General features: G+C 39.0%; 1 protein-coding gene across 3 annotated transcripts in view; it reads right to left on the reverse strand.

Moving 5' to 3' along the window:
* Positions 1 to 12,187: 12,187 nt before the first annotated feature.
* LOC149771698 (dual oxidase maturation factor 1-like) overlaps positions 12,188 to 21,904 on the reverse strand; it is a 28,703-nt gene continuing 18,986 nt past the window's right edge. For all 3 annotated transcript variants that reach the window (XM_089948199.1, XM_089948198.1, XM_089948200.1), the window contains exons 5-9: positions 19,647 to 19,706; positions 18,934 to 19,087; positions 17,225 to 17,436; positions 16,511 to 16,665; positions 12,188 to 15,080 (exon numbers count right to left, since the gene is read on the reverse strand). In XM_089948199.1, coding sequence (XP_089804325.1) covers positions 14,610 to 15,080; positions 16,511 to 16,665; positions 17,225 to 17,436; positions 18,934 to 19,087; positions 19,647 to 19,706 — 1,052 coding nt within the window. In that variant the 3' untranslated portion in view covers positions 12,188 to 14,609. The remainder of the gene's footprint in view (positions 15,081 to 16,510; positions 16,666 to 17,224; positions 17,437 to 18,933; positions 19,088 to 19,646; positions 19,707 to 21,904) is intronic.

Raw genomic sequence — 21,904 nt, forward strand, 5'->3', positions numbered from 1 at the left:
GCTCCAAGAAAAAGACCAGGTCCCCAAGGAGAACTTCTCCAGTGGCGGGACCCTCCTCTTACCAGACACCACCCCGGAAAAAGAAAAGAAGCCCCCAGAAAAAGAAACAGAAAAAAAGTCCCCAGAAAAAGAAAAGTCCGCAGAAGAAAACTAGTCGCAAGAGAGGCACTTCGGCCAGGACGCAACCTTACACTCGCAAACCACGACCTGCCACGGCGGTGAATGCGTCTCTGGCAGCCTCACGTTCATCCACTTCCCCGTTGTTAACACCAAGAACTGAAGAGTACTTGGAGACGTTGATCACACCAAGAACTTCTCCGTTGATGACCCCAAGAACTTCCCCAGTGGCAGGACCCTCCAATTTAGTGACAGTGGCTGCTGCTCACAAAGTACCTGCTCCCAAAATCAAAGTTCAAGAAAGATCGGGCATGTTACAAAGTTTACTGGATTTGTCCAAGCAAGAACTGGCTCGATTTAGTCCGTTGCGTACCCCTGCACGACGTGTCATGCCTGTTCTGAAGTTGATACGACGTAAAGACAATCAGTGGCGACGCGTTCCAGTATAAAAAAGGCCTGTGACCAAGTCGGGGTATCAGTGTTTTTGGTGCTGAAGACTCAAAGATGTCACCCTCCAGAAAACATCCCTCTTCTAAACAGCCCCAAGGAAAGAAAAGAAAAGGACTGCCTCCTCGTTTAGTCAAACATGGGGACATGTTATCTGTCCTGTCCAAAGCTTCTCCACCTCTACGAAAAAAACTCATTCAATCAGCCTCCAAAGAGGTCATCGATACCGTGTGCGAATGCTGTTTGAACGTCTTGAAAGGCACGATCCCTTTGTCCAAACACCAGAAACAATGCTTAGGCAAACATCGTCACGTTCTTCGCCAAATGGTTCAAAAGAAAATCTCCATTCGTCAAAAGAAGAAGATGTTGGTCCAACGTGGAGGCATTTTACCCCTCTTGTTAGGCCCATTGTTAAAAGGAGTCTTGGGAACCATGTTGGGAGGACTGATGGGAGCAAGATAAAAAGGCCCTCTGAAGTCCAATGATCTCAGAATCGACCCTTGACAACCCCATGGAAGGACGAAAACTAGCTTTAGTGCCTTACAAGCGATGGATGGAATACCATCGTTGGCAAGAACAACGCACCCCGCATTTACCTCCCAATCCCAATTTGAGCGAGATGCAGTCCTTAATGGATCGCCAAGATTTGTCCGAAACAGAAAAATCGCAAAAGTACGGTCAACTCTTGCAACGACTGCAACTCTTTCACCAGAAAGCTTTAGACGAAACAGCTCTACCCACTCTGAAAGATTTTAAGACCTTGATGAAAAGTCCAGCACCATCATCACTACCACCACCACCACCACCACTACTACCATCCCCAGGGGTCACCAGAGATGCTACCCCACGAAGACCTGAGGAAGAAGAGATGCGAGAAGTGTTTCAAACACCGTCAGCAGCTCCCATTTCGAGTAAGATTGCAGCATCCTTGTTGACCCCGTCCCCCACACCCCAACGAGAAGAAATGAAAGCTTGGGTTAAAAAGATGATGTCCACTCCTCCTTCGCCAGAAGTGAAAAAGAAGGAAGGGAAACCAGAAGTGAAAAAAGAAAAGAAGACCAAAGCCATTCCATTGCCACCTCGACCACCACTACCTTCGACTTCTACTCCCGTAGCCCATCGGACACGTAAATCCGTTTCTAAACCACCCTTTCGACCCACCCAAAGTAGCATCACCGAAGAGTGGGTGACTTATTAACACACAAACAAACACAAAAAATGGAAAAAGTCTTAGCCAGCATTTACTACGATCCCTCCCATCCTGCAGGTTACGCAGGAGTTCAAAAATTGTATCGTTCTGCCAAAATGCGACTGAAAAGTCTCCGTTTACCTCAAGTGCAACGATGGTTACAAGAACAAGCTACTTACACTTTACACAAGCCCATTCGACGCAAGTTTTCCAGAAGTCGCACCCGAGTGGAAGGCATCGATCATCAATGGCAAGCCGATTTAGCCGATGTCTCTCATTTGGCCAGCTACAATCGCGGCTACAAATATTTGTTTTGTGTCATCGACGTCTTTTCCAAATTTGCCTGGGTCGTGCCCTTGACTTCCAAATCGAGCAGCGAGTTAGTGCGAGCCCTGCAACGGGTGTTGAAACAAAGCGGTCGTCACCCTCTTCGATGGCAAACGGACAAAGGTACCGAATTTCTGAACCAAGCTTTCCAAAAAGAATTAAAGAAACGTGACATTCATTTTTTTACCACCGAGAATCCCGAAACCAAAGCCAGCATCGTGGAACGTTTTCAACGTACTTTGAAAGAACGCATGTGGAAATATTTTACGCATCACCACACTCTGAAGTACATCGACATCTTACCGCACCTGGTGCAAGCGTACAACCAATCTTACCATCGAACCATCGGACGTGCTCCGCAAGAAGTGACTCCCGAGAACGAAGTGTTGGTGTTTGAGCGCCTCTTTGGTACGTCCCCGACGAGGGCTGTCCCCAAGAAAAGTGGAGAGTTGACCGTAGGAGATTGGGTGCGCATTGGCAAAACCAAACGCACTTACGACAAAGGTTACTTACCTAACTGGACGACTGAATTGTTTCGTGTCACTGGACGAGTGCATGGCCGTCATCCTGCCGTCTATAAATTGGAAGACGTGAACGGAGAAGTGCTCAAAGGAACGTTTTATTTGCCCGAGTTACAACGTGTCACAAAAAAAGAAGACGACGTGTACGACATCGAAAGCATTCTCGAACGCAGAACCCGTAAAGTGGGCAAACGACGTGTCAAAGAAGTCAAAGTACGTTGGAAAGGATATCCACCCAGTTTTGATTCTTGGATCGACGCTTCGCAAGTCATCGACTATAAAAAGAAGTGACCATCATGCCCTTTCACACAGACGCAGCTACGTCGACCACTCCTTCACCCAGTTCTTCTCTGCAAGATTTACAAAAACAACCCTTGTGGGTGTGGTGTGGTGAACGTGTGCCTAAAACGCAAATCGTCTTTTTCTGCCAAATCTTTGTGGTGTATTGTGTCATCGGGGCAGCCATCGCCAATTTGAGTTTGCAACAAGGAGACACACAATTGTGGACCATTTTATTGAGCAGTTTTATCGGTTACCTGCTTCCCAATCCCTCCCTGAAATTCTCCTCGAACGGGAACCACGGAAACCTTGTGTCCAGTGCCAGTGCCAGTCACCAGTCCAACAACAACCACAACCAGAACCCCATTTTGAGCGGAGACACGCCTCTGACGTCCAGTAACCCCTCGGACAGCCACAGAACTCTGGAATTATGAGTCACCAAAACCAATTTTACTTAACCTTACCCAGTGACAGTTCCATGGAGGTGTTTCCCCACAACACGTTGTGCTGTTACACAGCCAAATTACCTCAGGCCATCCCATTAGATCACGAAGCCCATTAGGAAGTGGCTTTGGTAGAAATTATTTACCCAACACAAATCAAAAACATCACTGAAACTCAAAACACTTTTGACGTCGAAATTCTGGACCCAGCAGTGCAGCAAACCATGAAGACCAATTCTCAACATAAATCACTTCCCAAGACCCCAATACCCCGCAGCAGCAGTGACACTTCTCCTCCTTTTTACGTTTATCACCTTAAAATTAACTCAGGCCATTATTTTAGTGGTCAACATCTGGTGGAGGCCATCGCTGACAAATTCTATGCAACATTTGACAAAGTTCTGACCGGACTAAAAAAACGTGTCACCATTGAGTACCACAAACTGCCTCACCTTCTACTCATCAAATTTGAAAGTGAGGAAAAAAGTATACGTATTAAATTTTGCCCTGAATTGTATGACATTTTGGGTGGAGACCTCAATTTGGTCACGGATAAGCACTCCCAAAAGATTGTGAAAGCAGAGATTGACAACAACGGGCATTTTGCGAGGTATTTTCGTTTCCCGGTAGAACTGAACCAGGGACTGAATTTGATGTTCGTGTACTCCGATGTGGTGGAGTACAACGTGGTGGGACACACCTCTGTGCCGTTACTGCGTGTCATTCCTTTCAAAGTGGATTCTGCCACGGTCACTGACGAGGAAGGTGGAAACACTTACCACGTCCACCGCGAATTTGTACATCCTCATTATTTGCCTGTCAGCAAGTCGTATTTGGGACAAAATATTCCATTCACCAAAGGAAAAGTCACGGTGAAACTCCATTTTCGAAAACGGTTCTCTCCCGACTCGTAAGTCATGTATCCAGTGTACCGAGGGGTTGCTCGACGGCGAGGACACGGTTTAGGAGATATGTTAAAATCGGCCTTTCGTTCGGTGGCTCCGGTGTTGAAACCGATGGTGACACGCGGATTGCACGCCTTGAAAGATGCGGCACTGACACAAGGCAAAGAATTTCTCCAAAATGTCATCATCGACAAACAAAACCCTAAAGAAGCCTTCATGAGGGCAGGCAAAAATGTCTTGCTGCAAACGGGTAAAGACCTTTTGGGCCGACGAGACACACCTATAAATGCCCTGCACGCTACTGAGTCAGGCATTCAGCAAGGACAAGGCAGAAAGAGACGACGAAGAAAACACCCTTTCACCAGACTTCCCACGTCTAAAGCTAGAAAGGCAAAGAAAAGAAGAACCGTTCGAGACTTAGACGTTTTCGATTATTGAGAAAAGAGACAAAAAAATGATGCACCGAGAGTCTTGCGCCTGTTCCAAGTCGGAACTGGATCTGTTTGCCATGTCCCCCACCATGATGACGATGCAAGAATCCCAGTGGGTGGAATTTCATCCCGTCTCCTCATTGACGGATTCCGCTCCCACTGAGTTTGAAATCAAAGGACAGCCCGAAGATTACATCGATCTGAATAGCAGTTACTTGTACTTGAAAGTCAACGTTCTAGATAAGGGAGGAGATTCTATAAGCGGCGAAGAGAAAGTAGCTCCCGTCAACAATTTCATGCATTCCTTGTTCAGCTCAGTGGACTTGTACTTGAATAACAAACTGGTCAGTAGCAGCATGGATACTTACCCTTACCGTGCCTACCTGGAAAATCTCTTGACGTATGGAATAGATGCCAAGAACACCCATCTCAATGCTTGCGTGCTATGGGAATCTGACGAAGAGCACAATTTTGATAAAACAGGTATTAGTGATGACCCCAAAAAAAAAACAGACACCAATGAGGGATTTGTAGAACGAAGAAACAAAATATTAAATGGAAAGAGTTTAGAACTGATGGATCGTTTGCATTTGGACATGTGGTTGCAAGAGAAATATTTGCTGAACGGTGTAAATGTTCGCTTGAGACTGAATCGTAGCAGTGCTGCTTTCCATTTGTTGGCTGATGCTGATGCTACTACTGGTGGCAATCCTAAAAGCAAAATCGAGGAGGCCAAACTCTACGTACGACGCGTGGAAGTGTCACCCAAAGTGGGAAACGACATTAGTCAGACATTGAGCAGAACGACCGCAAAATATCCCATACGACGCATGGAAGTGAAAACCTTCACCATTCCCGCTAGCCATCATTCCATGATCGAAGATCATCTGTTTCAAGGACAGTAACCCAAACGTTTAATCCTTGGTATGGTCAAGAATTCAGCCTTCAACGGAGACTTCACTAAAAATCCTTTTAAGTTTAAACACTTTAAGGTGAAGAAAATCGAAGTCAGTCGCGATGGCAAGACCTTGTGTACCAGACCTTTCGAACCTGACTTTAGTGACACGAAGATGAATTACTTGAGATCGTACTTGTCCCTGTACGAAGCCACCGGACAATTAGGGACCAACACCAGTCACGGCATTACGTACGAAAATTACGCAGGAGGCTATGCTTTGTGGGCTTTCGATTTCACTCCAGACCAAGGCAGTGACGAGGGACATTTCCACCCTATAAAATCCGGCCAGATTCGTGTGGAACTTCAGTTTGCAGAAGAAGTGAAAGAGACAGTGAACGTCATCCTGTATGCAGAATTCAATAGTACGATCGAAATCAACAGTTTGAGAGAAGTCATTCTAGACTATTAGAATCTATGGAAGACTGTTATCCCTTTTTACCTAGTGGAGAAACTTTGGAGGTGGAACGTGAGGAGACCGTGGAAGGAGAATCCCAAGACAAAGACGAAGAAGTTGTCATGATGAAGTCGAGATGGCCAGAACAAGAAGCCCATTTAGTCTCCTGTTTTGCCAAACACTTGGTCGAAAAAATGACGGAATTGGTCAAGAAAGATTGCTATGGATGCCAAAACGATCATCCCAGTCAAATTCAACACGATAAATGCCTGATGCTGAGTCAAGAAGAAAAATTGGACGAGTATCTGGACGAAGCTTGGAGTCTCATCTCGGACGAAGTCGTGTTGCACCAATGGTATAAAGACTTGCGTGAACATTCTTGTCCACCATTAACCACTCAAGAGATCGATCGTATCGAAGCTCTCCTGAATCAAAGTGAGGAGACGAAACGAAGAAACGGTTATTTGTTAGACATTTTCAAGCAAAAAGTCAGAATCGAATTGATGACTTATTATTACCTGTGAAGAAGAAAAAAACAAAACATGGATACCTGGGAACTTTATTACCTTTTGAACCACAGTTCGTATACGGCTTCTTGGAATCCTGTCGTCTGTGCTAAAGATGAACTCCCTCATCGTAAACCTCAAGACCATCTAGCTTATGTCATCAACACGGACGACAGTCATCTCCCAGGAACCCACTGGGTAGCCGTTTACTTTCCTCAAGAAGGATGTGTGGAATAATTCGATTCGTACGGATTGCCCCCTTTGGAAGACGATATCATTGACTTTATGAGAAGAAATGCTCAGACCACCCGATTCAATAATGTGAGATTACAAGGCACAGATTCCTTGGTGTGTGGACAATATTGTGTGTATTTTCTGCATCATCGCAGCCTGGGCTATTCCTTAGAACATTTAGTGACTCATTTTGATCCTCGTTCTTCTTCTAGAAATGATGTGAAAGTAGATCAATGGTTTTGTGACCATTATGCTTATCTTTTGTCTCAAGCTAGGAAACGTAGTGTCCATCAATGGCTAATGACTTCCAACAGTGGAAATCACAATTTCATTCACAACGTTGTCAGCCCTGTTTAAAGTAGAGTGTTAATTGAAAAAAATGTTTGAGATTTGAAAAAAATGTTTGATGTTATATTGTTGGATTATTGTTACAAAATGTTAGAGTTGTTTGTTAGTGTTAAGTAATTTGGAATAAAAAAAATGTTGTGTTTTGAAAAAAAAAATGCCTTTGTCTTTTGTTTGGCTATAAGAATGTTGATTTATGCTCTTTGACTTCTTACTATCCCTCTCATGACATTCGTTGTACGTTGCGGCTCGAAAACCGTAGAGGGATGTTTTCCTTCACGTCCGCGCTTTGACTTTAAGAACCGGGGTAGTTTCCAGTCTAACCATCCATTGTCGACTCATCCTCCTACGAAGATGTGCTCCAAACTAGCTAAGCTAAACGAAGCCTACGTGAATTTGCATAGGGTCAGACACAGTCTGATACCGAAGCCAGAAGAGATAGAGAATGTGAGAATGTTAAAAGTCACTGAAGACCTGATAGAAGAGCTCTTCAGAGAAGAAGTGAACAGGGAAAAAGAAGAATGGACAGAGAAGTACAGACTTCAGAGACAGCAGCAACAGCAACAACAACAACAGTAGCAGCAGCAGCAGCAGCAACCTGAACCTGACAGAGGCTTTGTCGATTGTCGTATCGACACCAACGAGTTCTTCTTCTCTTTCCGAAGAAGCAGACCTATCGTCAGAAAGTCTATCCTCAGAGGACGTCGCATTCTTAGAAACTAAAAGATTGCCATAGCAAACAAAAAAACCCAGCCCTTTTCAGGGCTACCCAATACTCTAGAAAAGAAATAACAATCGATTTGCCAATGTGTGTATGTAGAGTAGTGTGAATATAAACACTGACTCTTTTGTGATGTGAGTGTATGTGTTTGTGTATATGATTGTGTGTTTGTAAGTGGTCACGTACGTTGGTGTGGATAGTAGATTAAGATCATGTTTTTGGCTGTTTGAGGTGTGGGGAGAGTAGATTTGGGGTTTGATTGGATTGCTTTGCGTATGTGAATAATATATTATTTGTTTAATAAAATGTTTAAGAATAGTGATGGGCAGTATAAAAAAGTGAGTGAGTGTTTCTTTTAGGTCCGCGCGTTTGTTAGGTTATGATCTAGGTAAGATCAATTTTGTTTTAGGGGGATGTTTTCCTTCACGTCCGCGCTTTAAGTATAAATTGAAACTCGCTGGGCAGTCTAGCTACCCTGTTCATTCGTTAACAAGACAATGAATACCATAATTGTAAAGCTTCTAGAACTCCAGATGCACCTGGAATATGCCAGGCGCATACTAAATGAACTGGCCGCGGAGGCCATTGTCGAAGAGGGAAGGATGAAAGAGGAGGAGGAAAGAAGAAAAAAAGAAGAGGAGGAAAAGGAGAGAAGAAATTTCAGAATCCCAGAGACAGAAAATTGGGATTCTGAAGCCACTTATCCCGCCTCTGCACTCCCAAGAAAAAAGGTAAAAGGAGACTGGGGAAGAAGATGTGTGTGTGGTGCCAGGCCAGGAAGGTGCCAGCATTAGATAGGTGCATCTGGACTTAAAAACAAACAGCCCTTTTCAGGGCTACCCAAACCTTTAGAAAAGAAATAGTAATCGATTTGCAAATGTGTGTAGGTAGAGTAGTGTGAATATAAACACTGACTCTTTTTTTTCCTTGTGTGTGTGTGTGTGTGTGTGTATGTGTGTGTGTGTGTGTGCGTGTGTGTGTGTGTGTGTGTGTTTTTTTGTAAGCGCTCACGTACGTTTGTGTGGATAGTAGATTTGGGTTTCATTTTAATGCTTTGCGTGTGTAAATAGTAGATATGGGGTTTGTTTATTGATGCTTCACGTACGTGGATAGTAGATCATATGAAATAAGAAAAGTAGGGGATGTTTTCCTTCACGTCCGCACGTTTTAAGTGATGATCTAGTTAATATAACTTTTGGGCTTTAGGGGGATGTTTTCCATCACGTCCGCGCTTTAACTATAAAACTAATAGTGTTTGCCATTGGAGCCCATTCCACGGAATAAGCAAACAAGAAGATGCCAGCAGCTTCAGCTTTGTATAACAACCTTATGGGAAGTTGGTATTGGATGGTAGATGGATTGAATGTAGCAGAAAGGCTTGAGCAGGAATGGAGGCATGCAGTGACAAAAGACTTCGTTTCAAGACAAGTAACCAGCCTCCACTTAGCCATCGATATTGTGAAAGAAATGATAGAGGATGAGGAGAAGAGAATCAGAGGTTTCATTAACCCACCGTATGTGAAAGTGAGCAAGTTGAAAGAAGCCATAGTTTATGTGACGAGTGTAAGGTGTGTTTTAGAAGACATTGTAGAATGGACAGATTGGTCTTTTGTGAAGTGGGGCTTAGACAAGCTTAAGAAAGCGGAAAAAGTAATGAGGAATGTGCTGACCGAAGAGGTCAAGAAGATCAAAGAAAAGTGGTCAAAGGAAAGAAAAGAAGAAGAAAATAGAAAGAAAAAGGAAGAACTAGAGAAACTAAACGCTAACTGGATGAAAATCCAACAGAAGTTCCGAGCCATGGGTCACCCGGACTGGATACCGGAAACAGAAAAGAAGAAGAAAGGAATGATGGAAAAAAAAAGAGGATGGATAAAGAAGTTAAGGAGTTAGAAGAAGAAGAAGAAGAAGAAACCCAAAGGCCCTTTTCAGGGCCACTCATAGGTCTCGAAAAGAGATTGACTTTCCATTGCCTACCCCTTTTTTTATTTTTATATTTTTTTTTTAAAAACAAAATCCCATGTTAATTTCCCATTGTCGCTCAACAGTCCCACGATTTATTCCCATGTTCATTTCCCCTTGTCGCTCAATAGTCCTAAACACTATTTCCCATGTTAATTTCCCTTGTCGCTAGACAGTCCCACGATTTTTCGTCCATGTTAAATTTACATAGTCGCTAGACAGTCCCAGGGTGGTTAATGTTAATTTTCCATTGTCGCTAGACAGTCCCAGGGGTGTTTTTAATGCTAAGTCCCATTGTCGCTAGGGTGTCCCTATTCACTACTTATATATATATATATATATATATATATATATATATATATATATATATATATATATATATATATATATATATATATATATATATATATATATATATATATATATATATATGGCTCGAACTAATGGACAGTTTTTTATGTTATAAGAAAGATGTGTTGTGGATCATGGGTCCAACTCTGGTTTGACAGATTAGCTTCGGGAATATCTCAAGGTACAGTATTTAGACCAGTATTTCATTCTTTGAACATTAGTGATGTCATGACTGAAAATGAATATGAAATTCGCCTCGTTGCAGACGACTGTAGGCTACAGTTCAATCAAAATGGAACAGTATACTAAGGTATCACAAAATGATATTAATAAAACTACGATGGTGAGCACGACAATGGTGACATCCGCCGACTCCAAGTTTAATACATTACTTAACATATTGCAATTAACAATAAATATATGCCATAAACCCAATATCTCATTCATTGGAAGGAATGGTTTAGGAAACCCAATTCGAATACAATATTTAGGGCTCACAATCATTATTGATATGAAATGGAATTTTTAAATTTATAAACTTTGCACCAAAGCTAATCGATATGTAAATCTATCACTATTTAAGCAGTCATCTTGAATACAAAATGTGGAAGAATTAACTTAAAAGGGTTTAATTAGACCTATTTTAGAATACCCTTGTACGGTTTGGTATTCCTGTTTAGACGCTTTTGACAACGAAATTGAAAACGTATTGAAGCGAGCAATCGAGTTTATTATATCCGATCACGATTACTCCACATGTATGACATCACTATTTAACAAGTGATCTTGGAAACCTAAAAATAAACATAGATCGGGGTAAAAAATTAATCCAATAAAAGCCCCTAGAACAAGGCAAAGGTGAAAATACAAACAAAGCCATAATACTCTGCGACGATTTAATCACGCGAAAGGAACCATTATAAATAAACATGAACGTACTGATGTGATAACATACGCAGTAACTGATTGCTACACATTATGTTTTTTGTTCACAACAACCAATGGTTGGAATTCATTAGCGCAAATATTGATCACAAGCGCCAAAATCATCATATAGCCAAATTGAAAACGTTTCAAAATTAATACGGACACATTTATTTGTTTCTAAGAAAAGGTTCTTGTTGTAAAGATTAACGCTGGGAGTTGTAAAACTGTCATTTTGATATGGTATCGAACAACTCAACGTTAGCCATATCTGTTCTTGCCTGAGTTTGCTTAAAACGTGGTGGGAGGACTTACCAGAGGTCTTTTTTTTTTTTTTTTTTTTTTTTTTTGTTCCTAGAACAATATTTGTAATACTAGAGCAAAAGGGATCACAAGAACATTGTTTTCATGTCAATAACTTTATGCACGTGTCTCGATCAAGAGATGAAAGGATTAGATTTAAAAAATAACGTATAACAAAAAAAATGCTCGTTTATTAACATAAAATAGCATTATTTAGGTTTTTTGAAGGACATATCATTAGTTAAGTTTTCCTCCATATTTCGTTTCCTTGATATATGTAACTTAAACGTTTTGGTTGACATTTCAGCCTGATTCCTTTTCTTGTTTAAGAAGTGTTTTAGCTTTTATGTTAGATTTGCTATCACATGACCAGTCATCAAATTCATGGGATTTTTTCCCCTACGTTTAAGATAGCTATATTAGTATGTCCCACTCAGTTTCTTTTCTTGGACATGGTATCTACATATTTTTTCAAGGTTCGTTTAAGGAGTTACTAAAATGGTTGCCCTTATTCTGTAGTTTGCAAGCAAGTACGTAGAATTAAGGCATGTTCTCTATAAATGTAACATCGAATCATACGGCACCTTAGCATGATAATGGTTATACAATGCGAACTTAATTTAAATTTTAAAAAGTATTGATTCCACAAAGAACACCAATACACCACTAGAATATATGTTATCGTATTAGGTACCATATTTTCAATGTCAAGGTCATGAGTTAATAGTTCATATTTTGGTTCGCACTAGACATTCAAGTATATAATTTCAGAGATTAAGGGATGAAACTTTATTCGGGTGTTTCTTTTGGGTTGGACTGAAATCGACGCCATATTTCTTTCGCACGTTTATTATCCCCGTCATAGGCTGACCATGGGTCGGAGAGCCATCCCATGGGAGCCGTACAAAAAGTCAGAAAATGTATCTAACAAATAATGTGTCATAAACATATATTTATAAATAAACAAACGTATGAAGGTGGCAATATTTACAGAGATGGAGACAGAAAGACGAAGATGTTGTATACAAGAAATGAACTAAAGTATTGAAACAGAGACTAGCCACACAGTTTAGGATCTATGTATCAAAAACGAAATGTTGTATGCATGCAACACAGCCTGGCCGCACAATGTAGGATCTGATACCAGATGTATCCCACTTACAACTTATAGAAGCACTACATTTTGTATGTTTAATGAATCTAAAAAATCCAAAGTTTAAAATGCTGAATATATCAATGATCTTGGTTTATTCTACGCTGATGTAGGTAATGATTTAGACGCAGTAATTTTATATATTTCAAAATCAAGTCGACATTTTTAGAACCCAACTTCCACACCTTGTATTGGTCCCACTTAAATTATTCATATGTGTATGTGTATCCTTTGGCTTCCATCCACCAAAATTATCTATCCAGAATACCGACAAAGCCAAAATAAACATGTGATAATGATATTTTCATGATCTGTTTTATAACAATATTACTGTCAGGTAATCATATATGTATTTGCAAACATTATATGTAAAAGTATAATGTGAGGCAATCGAACACTTGTAGACACGATAAACATAATTCCAAGTCCAAAGATACGTTCTGCTTTTTCATTATCGATAAATCTGAATTCATTTTTCCATTTTCCTTAGTATGAAGGAATATCTTTTTTTTTCTTCGAGGAACAATAAATGCAGATTGCTTCATCTTTCACTTCGCTTTACAAGGCTGTTAAATATGGTAGGAATATATGCAATATATATACCTTCTCATTGGTGTGCTCTGTAAAGTTATCTATCTGCCAGAAAGTATCCCAAAATTAATAATTAACAATTAATTATATGCTATATAATTAACATGTGGATTTAATTTTTGCATGATAAAGGGATAATAAATCTTGGAATAATTGCTTTTAATCATTCGAAGGTGTGTTTTGATCCCATTGGGGATGAGTGAGGTCATCGAGGTCAAGGTTTCGCGAGGCGATATTGTAAGTTTTCTAATATCACTCTTTCCGGACTCTGCACATTCCAGGTTTTGTTGAAAGTAAAGTCATATATTCGCACACAATCCGTATATACCATCAGATCGGTGTATATGATCGGTGTATATGTACAGAGATTGGTTTATACGTACAGAGAAAGGTGTATACGTACAGAGATCGGTTTATACGTACAAAGATCGGTGTATACGTACAGAGATCGGTGTATACGTACAGAGATCGGTGTATACGTGTATTAGTCTGCTCTAAAATGGTCATACTATTGTTTATCAAAGCAGAATTGTGCACAAATACCTCACTTGCTTAACAATACTACTACAGGACAGAAAAATGTCCTTCAGCTATATGTTATTTCTCTCACAGCGTATGCTAACGTTTAACAAAAAATTTATTATAATTATGAGTATATTCCTTCATCTTTCAACAGACTTTTGTGACTAATGCAATCTCTCTTGAGAGAAAGAAAACAAAAAATAAATTTTCACTGGTTCTCTTCGTAAAATAGAACCAAAAACAATCCATATCTACCCCCTCCATAGGACAACTAATGAAATATATTTTTTTTTTTACCATAACAATAGTTTCTAGTCTATCGTTAGGAAAAGTAACGTATGTTTAAACATTAATTATGAAATGTGTTGTACAAATTGAAACAATTTATTTGTCTAATGCATTTGTTTAACAAATCGAAATATGTCCCTGTTCTATAGCTCCATAAACTAAATTAGCATTGGCACAATAATGGTATATGTAAACTAAACACATAGACATAGAAACAGCGAGAAAACTTGTAGAATAAATAACGATATGAAATGACTACTGAACCTTTTATGACATTTGTAATGATGAAGGTTCACGTCGAAGGAAAGCAAAGCTCACATTCGTATATTAATAATGTACTTCAATAAATATGTTTTGAACAATGTTGCACCTCCAATCAATATGGATACTGTTTGAAACGGAAGTACCATCTTCCAAACAGAAAAACATGAAAGACTATGGTAGCTTTAAATCAGAGACTTAGAAGCACATGGCGTCTGTAGCAGCAAATTTATAGCAGGTTTTTAATTTTCATTCTGGACGGAAATGCATAGGTTTAAATGCAGATATCTTATGCTAAAGTTCATGCGATTGCGCAGTCACTAATATGTTCTTAGAATAAGATAAGGTCAAAGCAAATATTAAAAATGATGGTCTGCATTTGTAGCATTTCATTGGAATTCATCATATCTAAGTCTGTTTCACAATTGTCTTATGTAAATTTAATCCTCATAGCGTCCTTCGACAGCTTCTGTTTCACTAACTTCACACCCATTTGTATAACGTGTGTCCTCTGTACCATTGTTTCTTTCAATATTGTTTTCTGTTTGGACAATGACAGGTATAATGTCCACATATTCATCCGCGGCAGAAGATTTGCATGTATTCATATCATTGCTGTTTGATTCTATATCGACACAAATCTCATTTAGCCTGTTCAGTGAGGATTCCGTTCGTTTTTTATCGAATGCGTTATCTCTTTGCAAAACGTCATTGGTATCATTTACAGAACTTGTTTCGTTGCCAGTTCCAGATAACCGACGACCGGGAGTACATAAGCCATCACATCCGTTTATGGTCGAAAGATCGCTATTCGAACCTCCATAAACAAGGTATTTCTTTTGGCTTGGACTGGAATCGACGCCATATTTCTGATACCGTTTTTGCATCGGTGTATTGCGCTTCTCGTTATTCTGAAATAATAATAATGATAATAATAATAATAATAATAATAATAATAATAATAATAATAATAATAATAAGAAGAAGAAGAAGAAGAAGAAGAAGAAGAAGAAACAGAAGAAGAAAGAATATAGAGTGGAATTTTTGCCAAATAATGGTTTTAACTAGCACAGCCTTAATTCTTAACTTTTTTTGGAGGGGGAATGAACAAGAATTATGATCTGCATGTGTTGAATGCAACCATTGGATGGAATGAGGAATTTTGAACATTTCAAATCAAAATAATTTTGCATTTCAAACATACAACTCTATATCATCCAACACAACCAAATCCATATGCCCATACACACTCCCACCCCTCACACCCGTGTAAAAGCCAGTAATTTTATTTAATACTTATCCAGGTACAGCTGAATCTAAAGTCTGTCACCGTAAGAGTTTTAATGTAATATATTTCTTAAAAATTCTACATATTTGCACTTCAATTACAATTGCATACATGTATATAATTTAATTACTTATAATTATTGCTAGATTATCTGTAGTAATGAAAAATGCTGATATAATATGAACATTTTCTTTATGAAAATATTTGAGCATGAGCAGCTGTACATACTGCGTGTAATCTCTCTCTCTCTCTCTCTCTCTCTCTCTCTGCATCTTAACGGATATATTTATTCATCATAACATAGGTCTAAATAGCATCAATACAAGCAGATATTATGTTGAGCTTTGTAATTCCCGGGCCTCTAAATTTTAGTTGCCCATCAGATCAATGGTTTCTTTTCGTTTTTGGGGTGACTGGAAGTTTGTGTTGCCTACCAGATAAAGCGCTGCTTTTGGTTTAAGACTGGCTAAAAGTAATCAGGCACTAATTAACTTATTTTCACTCTCATAGAGATGAAAGTTGTAATCGAGAGATCAATTCTGTACTTTCATCGGTGAGGGGAGCCGTGATACCTCATATTGGTAGAGTGTGGGACTCGTAATCTAAGGGTCGCGGGTTCGATGCCAGCTTGGGTTAGTCAAGAAATGGCACATATGTGCACATTTCGTGGCATGCTATAACTAATAATGTGCTAAAATTGTGGTTAAAACCAACAGAAAATGAATGATGGTTATAAAGGTCAACAGAACATGACATCGCGATGGATATATTGCTTTTTAATCAGATTGCCACTTATCCATATATTCATTCTTCCCCTACATTGCTATCGTGCAGTAGAGAAAGGCAGCATGCACCTGCCTTGATATCTTGCTCTAGATGGGCAGAATTTCTGCCTACCTTGTCATCTGTCATTAGAAGGGCGGATTATCTGCGGACCTTATTATGTTACACTAGAGGGGTAAATTATCTGCCTGTCTTGTTATATTGTACTAGCGGGACACATTATTTGCCAGCTTTGTTATTTTGCAGAGGAGTGACAAAATATATGCCTACCTTGTTATTTTTCATTTGAGGGGTAGAATATCTGTGTGGATAATCTTCATGATGATCTTCTAAAGCAGTTTCCAACAAAAAGAAAGCTGCGATTCTTTTCGGGTACTTGTAATCGGCCATAATCATAACGAATCCGAGCAACGTGGTTAGGATACCTGCATAAAGTGGATAAAATATATAAGTGATGACGTAGTGTGAAATGGCTATAATTTAAAAGTATGTTAAAGTTTGTCATCCTAAAAAACCCACGCAGCTAACTGCACGTAAACTTATTTCATTTATATTTTATTCAATTCGTTTTCGCTCAGTATTGTTCTATCAACTGGAAAAGTATTTATTGATTAATATTGATTGATTTATTCACTTATCAAAACGTATGTGATAAACTAATGAAATACAAAGCGGCAAAGATAAACTGGTCCGTTGATTTATCTTTTCTTTCCTTCCTAATTCAATCTATCTGTCCAACCATTCATCCATAAATCAATCAACCCATCAATCTACCGACCTATCGATCGATACTTGCCTCTCTTACTCACTTGACTAATTCACTTATTTACTCAATTAAGCAAGCAATAAATAACGTCTTCATCAACCAATTAATGGAGTAATTATTCAGCTAGTAGTCGATGTCCTCATTCAATTTGAACAGTCTGTCATATACACCGACCATTTAATCGACAATCCAACGAAATAATAACTTATTTTACTTACCTAAAATCAGAGTAAACCAGAGACACCAGCCATAGCGTAACTGCACCTCCCCTTGAGATCCTGGCAACCTGAACCCGAGGGATGGGTTCAGATAATGGTACACCACTGTAGCTAGAATCATACACACGCCCGATGCGGTGAAACAGACCGCCCCATACCAAACCACGCTACAAAGAATTATGTTTGATGTTATCCAAAATGCGAAAGCCGTCCTGAAAATTAAGAAGATACACTCTGTTAAAGTTTGCTCGAATGGAAATATTTATCAATTTATATATGTTCATATTTTTGAGGAAAATTTTTTTTTTTACAAAATGGCACACAGACAAACTTCCAAAACTGCAAGTTTTATCTCGTCAGCCCCAACGGTTTGTTTCTAAACCTTTGACATAATGTATCAACAATATCATTTACGATTTTCTTAAAACTAACTCAAATGAAAAATTTAACCAACCATTTTCTTATTTAAGCTCCAAGATATATTTTAATCCCGACGATTGATTTTCCTGGATTAAATTCTTCCATTCTGCCGTGGCAAATATTGCGAACTTTGCAAACCATACATGATCGCTTTAGTTACATAATTAGTCTCCAGATAAAATTTAAAACATCTCTCTGTGTGTATGATTTGGATTTTTGATGTAGCTTTAACACCTTTGCAGTCATATCGACTGCATTGTGACAGTGTATAGTGATGTCTAGCATTGAAGCATCGTGCCAGATATGTAGGATCATGTCTCACCCAGTCATATTATCCTGACAACAGGCCGACCAGTCCTAACACTAACCTCTTAATGCTGAGCGCCCAGCGAGGCAACGGTCAGTGCTATTTTTAGAAATATTTGGTAAGACTCGGACGTGGTTTGAACCCGCGACCTCCCGCATCTAAGGCGGACGCTTTAATTATTAGGCCATTGGAGCGGTTGGATGCATCTAAATTTTTATATATTTTTGTACAAATTTTGTCCATGAGTTTCGAAAACTTAAAGCTAGCTAATGGTCACAAATAAATTAAATCATCTGGAACATATCGAAATGGAATCTGTTGATAGAGTCGTGAGCTCTTCTAATATCTATTTCGTCTTTCTTGATTTAAAAAAAAATTCCACTTGAATTAGGATAAGCCGGAGAAACTCGTTTCATGACAGATCACATAGCGCTGTGATGAAGCTCTATTTCTTATTACGATTATTGTTTCATTTGAATAAGATTCTGCTGAACGTTGTTCCTACAGCTTGCAAATTATTATCTGTTTGAATATGCACACATGACTAACTCACCTTATAGAATTTAATTCGCATTGTTTCACATTTGGAAGAATGGGCATGATTTTGCTAAGAAACAAAATCTTATCTTTCTCAGTTTAAACATTTAACGTTTAAAACAGAATCACAGTGAGTCATTTTAATGAATGTCAATTGGTTGTGGGTATTATTTAAAATAGACTATAAGAGGCCGACACTGAATGAAACGATCTCGATTTGGATACTATGATTCAATAATATAACGCTTGTTTGCAGTAAATCGCCATTCGCTGTATAAGGATCGAGAAATTACTGTCGTACGTGACGACACTGTACTTCAGACATACACCCGTGATGTAAAAGTACTGTTCCGCTACTGGTACTTTTTTTCTTCATTAAAAAAAATTAAATTATTGAAACACGGTAAAAATTCAACAAAAAAAATAATCATGCTCTAAATATTACCATAAAAGAATTCCAGCAAAGTATCCAGCAAATCTGCAGCTCCGGCCGAATCTGAGACCTCCCTCGTCGACATCGAAATGCTCCAAGACCATCAAAATTGGCTGAGGGAGACCGCGGTCCAGCGCAGTGTACAGTTCTGTCGCAGGTCCACTGACTGCAAATATAAAATTATATATAATTACATAGCAGTGATATTCCCCAAAAAGCATCATCTTTGGGGAAAAAAGAAAATGTAAATAGACAGTTTTATCCGTCACGTCATGTGTTTGTTAAGAAAAGAAGCCGGTTATTGAAGTTAAGTAGCTTGTTTTGATTCATATGCGTACAATAGTACAATATTTACTAAAGAAACTTGATCACATATAAATTCGACATTTATACTAAGTCACATTCTATGACGTAGGTTCTGACTTTAAATGTTAAGCATCTCGTAGTCCAAGCATACTAAATAAATGACGATGAAACGTAATCCTAATCCTATTAATTATTTCCGCATATATATATATATATATATATATATATATATATATATATATATATATATATATATATATATATATATATATGTGTGTGTGTGTGTGTGTGTGTGTGTGAAATAAAGGATTCCAATCAATTTTTGACTGTTTAAAGTTTTGGGACAACACCTACCCCTGAATACTATATTGGTGTTATTGGTCGTGTTAGTATAAATGATAACACCTATGTTTACTTACTGTCTTCTAATAACATTTCTTCGTTGTAATCTACTTTGTTTCCTTCTCCTTTAAAGTCACCTACAAATTGAAACATTAATAATTAATCGTCAGTGGAATGTTACATTTCAGTTGGTAGCTTGAAATATTTTATACTCGTTTTGTTAAATTTAGGTTACCGATACAGTGTTTAGTTGCAGAAGTGTTTAATTCTGCGTCTATATCTTCATATGACCATATATGTTTCCCTACGAAGACAGAGTGCAACTCATATGAAGGAGAAAATTATACAAGCAGACTTCATCATCGGACAACAAATCAGAATATGTACTCATCTTGAGTCTGCCATTGTGGCAAAACATGTAAAAATGGGAAGGGACTTAACATTCACGGTATTAATATGGGCTGTCTCCCGATCCAGAATGTACTATAACGCACATTGCAACCTGATCAGATGGAGGAAAATATAGAGCATGATAAACACCACAGTGTACAGCTCCTCCATGTGATAATGGATGAAAAACGATCATCAACGAGGTGGAAAATATACAAACTTCGGTGGATTTGAGCAAGAGACATGAATTGGAAACTCAGTGAAGTGGTACAATGGTACACGAGAGCGTTATTCTGCAGAACGTAAGAGTGAAATGACCTGAGAGTTCAAACAAAGCAGCATGAAAACAGTTTGATATGAATGCAGAAAAACTATTAAAAGTAAACTTGGACAGGAAATGTTGACATAAGGGTAGGAGCCAAGGCTACTGTCATCTAAAGAAAGGGAAAAAAATCGGATCGAGATGGAAGATAAGAAGCAGATAAATACAAACCTCCAAAAAAGTTGGCTTCTGGAGATTGCAAACGTAAGAGCAGCGCTTTTCGCTGCTGTCAACAATGAGATAACTGATGTGAAAGACTTGGAGTGCTTGCTTAGTGGCCTCAGAGATAATCGATGTGAAAGACTTGGAGTGCCTGCTGAGTGGCCTCCGAGATAACCGCTGTGAAAGATTTAAAGTACCTGCTGAGTGGCCTCATAGATAACTGATGTGAAAGACTTGGAGTACTTTGCTGAGATTGCTGCTGTATGAGTATAGCCTGGTGGATGAAACATCAGGTGAAGAGTGGTTCTAACATCAGCAGCTTTGGGAGAAGCGGCAAGAAACAAACATAAATGTCTAAAGCACGGGGCATCTTGTCAACAGCGCAGGATTAGGAAACACAGGCAGATAAAAACTACAGATGAAAGCTCTTTAGGGACATCTGTAGCAGCAATTCAGATCTGATATTGTATTGTAGTCAGGAGGTACCAAGCAGGGGATTTTGTTACAACTGACGATGCCATGGGAATCTAGATTTGAGGAGGCCCATTAGAGGAACATTCATCCATGCTTGCCAGCAGAATGGTTGGAAGGTCTGAAATCTACCCGTGGTAGTAGGATGCCGTTTAATTTGCAGCACCGACCTATTAGCGTGCCTTGGGAGTCATCGGGATAACAGGACCTATCCGATGGAATTTAGTTACCATGGTTTGCAAACATACGAAGCCTTACATAGGATTTGGCAAAAGAGAGAGGAGCGATGGAAAATCGAATTGGTACAGGACTGATTCTGCTAAACTCTGTCGGCACACCCCTCGAGAGCGTTGTATGTCTACACCGATGCGCTCCAGGAAAGGGAATATCCACCTCGTGATGGCATTTTCTTTTTTGTGTCCATATCTATATCTCATGCATACACCTTAACAAAAAATATCAGATAACAATACCACTAACTCAAAAGTACACATGCGCATACAACAGATAACTGTTGGTATTGTTATTTTTTGCCTTGTCTTGTCTTGTCTTGTTTTTGTCTTGTCTTGTCTTGGTTTGTCCTGTCTTGTCTTGTCTGTTCTGGTTTGGTTTGGTTTGGTTTGGTTTAACGCCATTACTCATCGCAGGATGCGCTCTATACATGCCAGTATGACAGTGGAAGAAGAACACGGGGAAATCCCGGCAAAAACCACCGACCCGACTGGCTATAATAGGTGGTAACAATACCTCTAACTAAAAATACACATTAGCATACGATAGAAAGTTTCACTATCTCAAACTTAAACGTACATGTTAACACGAAATAACAATACCTTTAAATCAAACATACTCACACACAAAATATGTTAACAATACCTCTAACTCAAGCATACATTGTAAAATGCAACATCTGGTAACAATAATACTAGGTCAATACAGAGTAACACATACTAACTAGAAATAATACTATATTTATATTAAGCTGAGTAT

This window comes from Sinohyriopsis cumingii, unplaced genomic scaffold, assembly GCF_028554795.1.
Source record: "Sinohyriopsis cumingii isolate HCF-2022 unplaced genomic scaffold, ASM2855479v2 utg001711l, whole genome shotgun sequence".
Lineage (NCBI taxonomy): Eukaryota > Metazoa > Mollusca > Bivalvia > Unionida > Unionidae > Sinohyriopsis > Sinohyriopsis cumingii.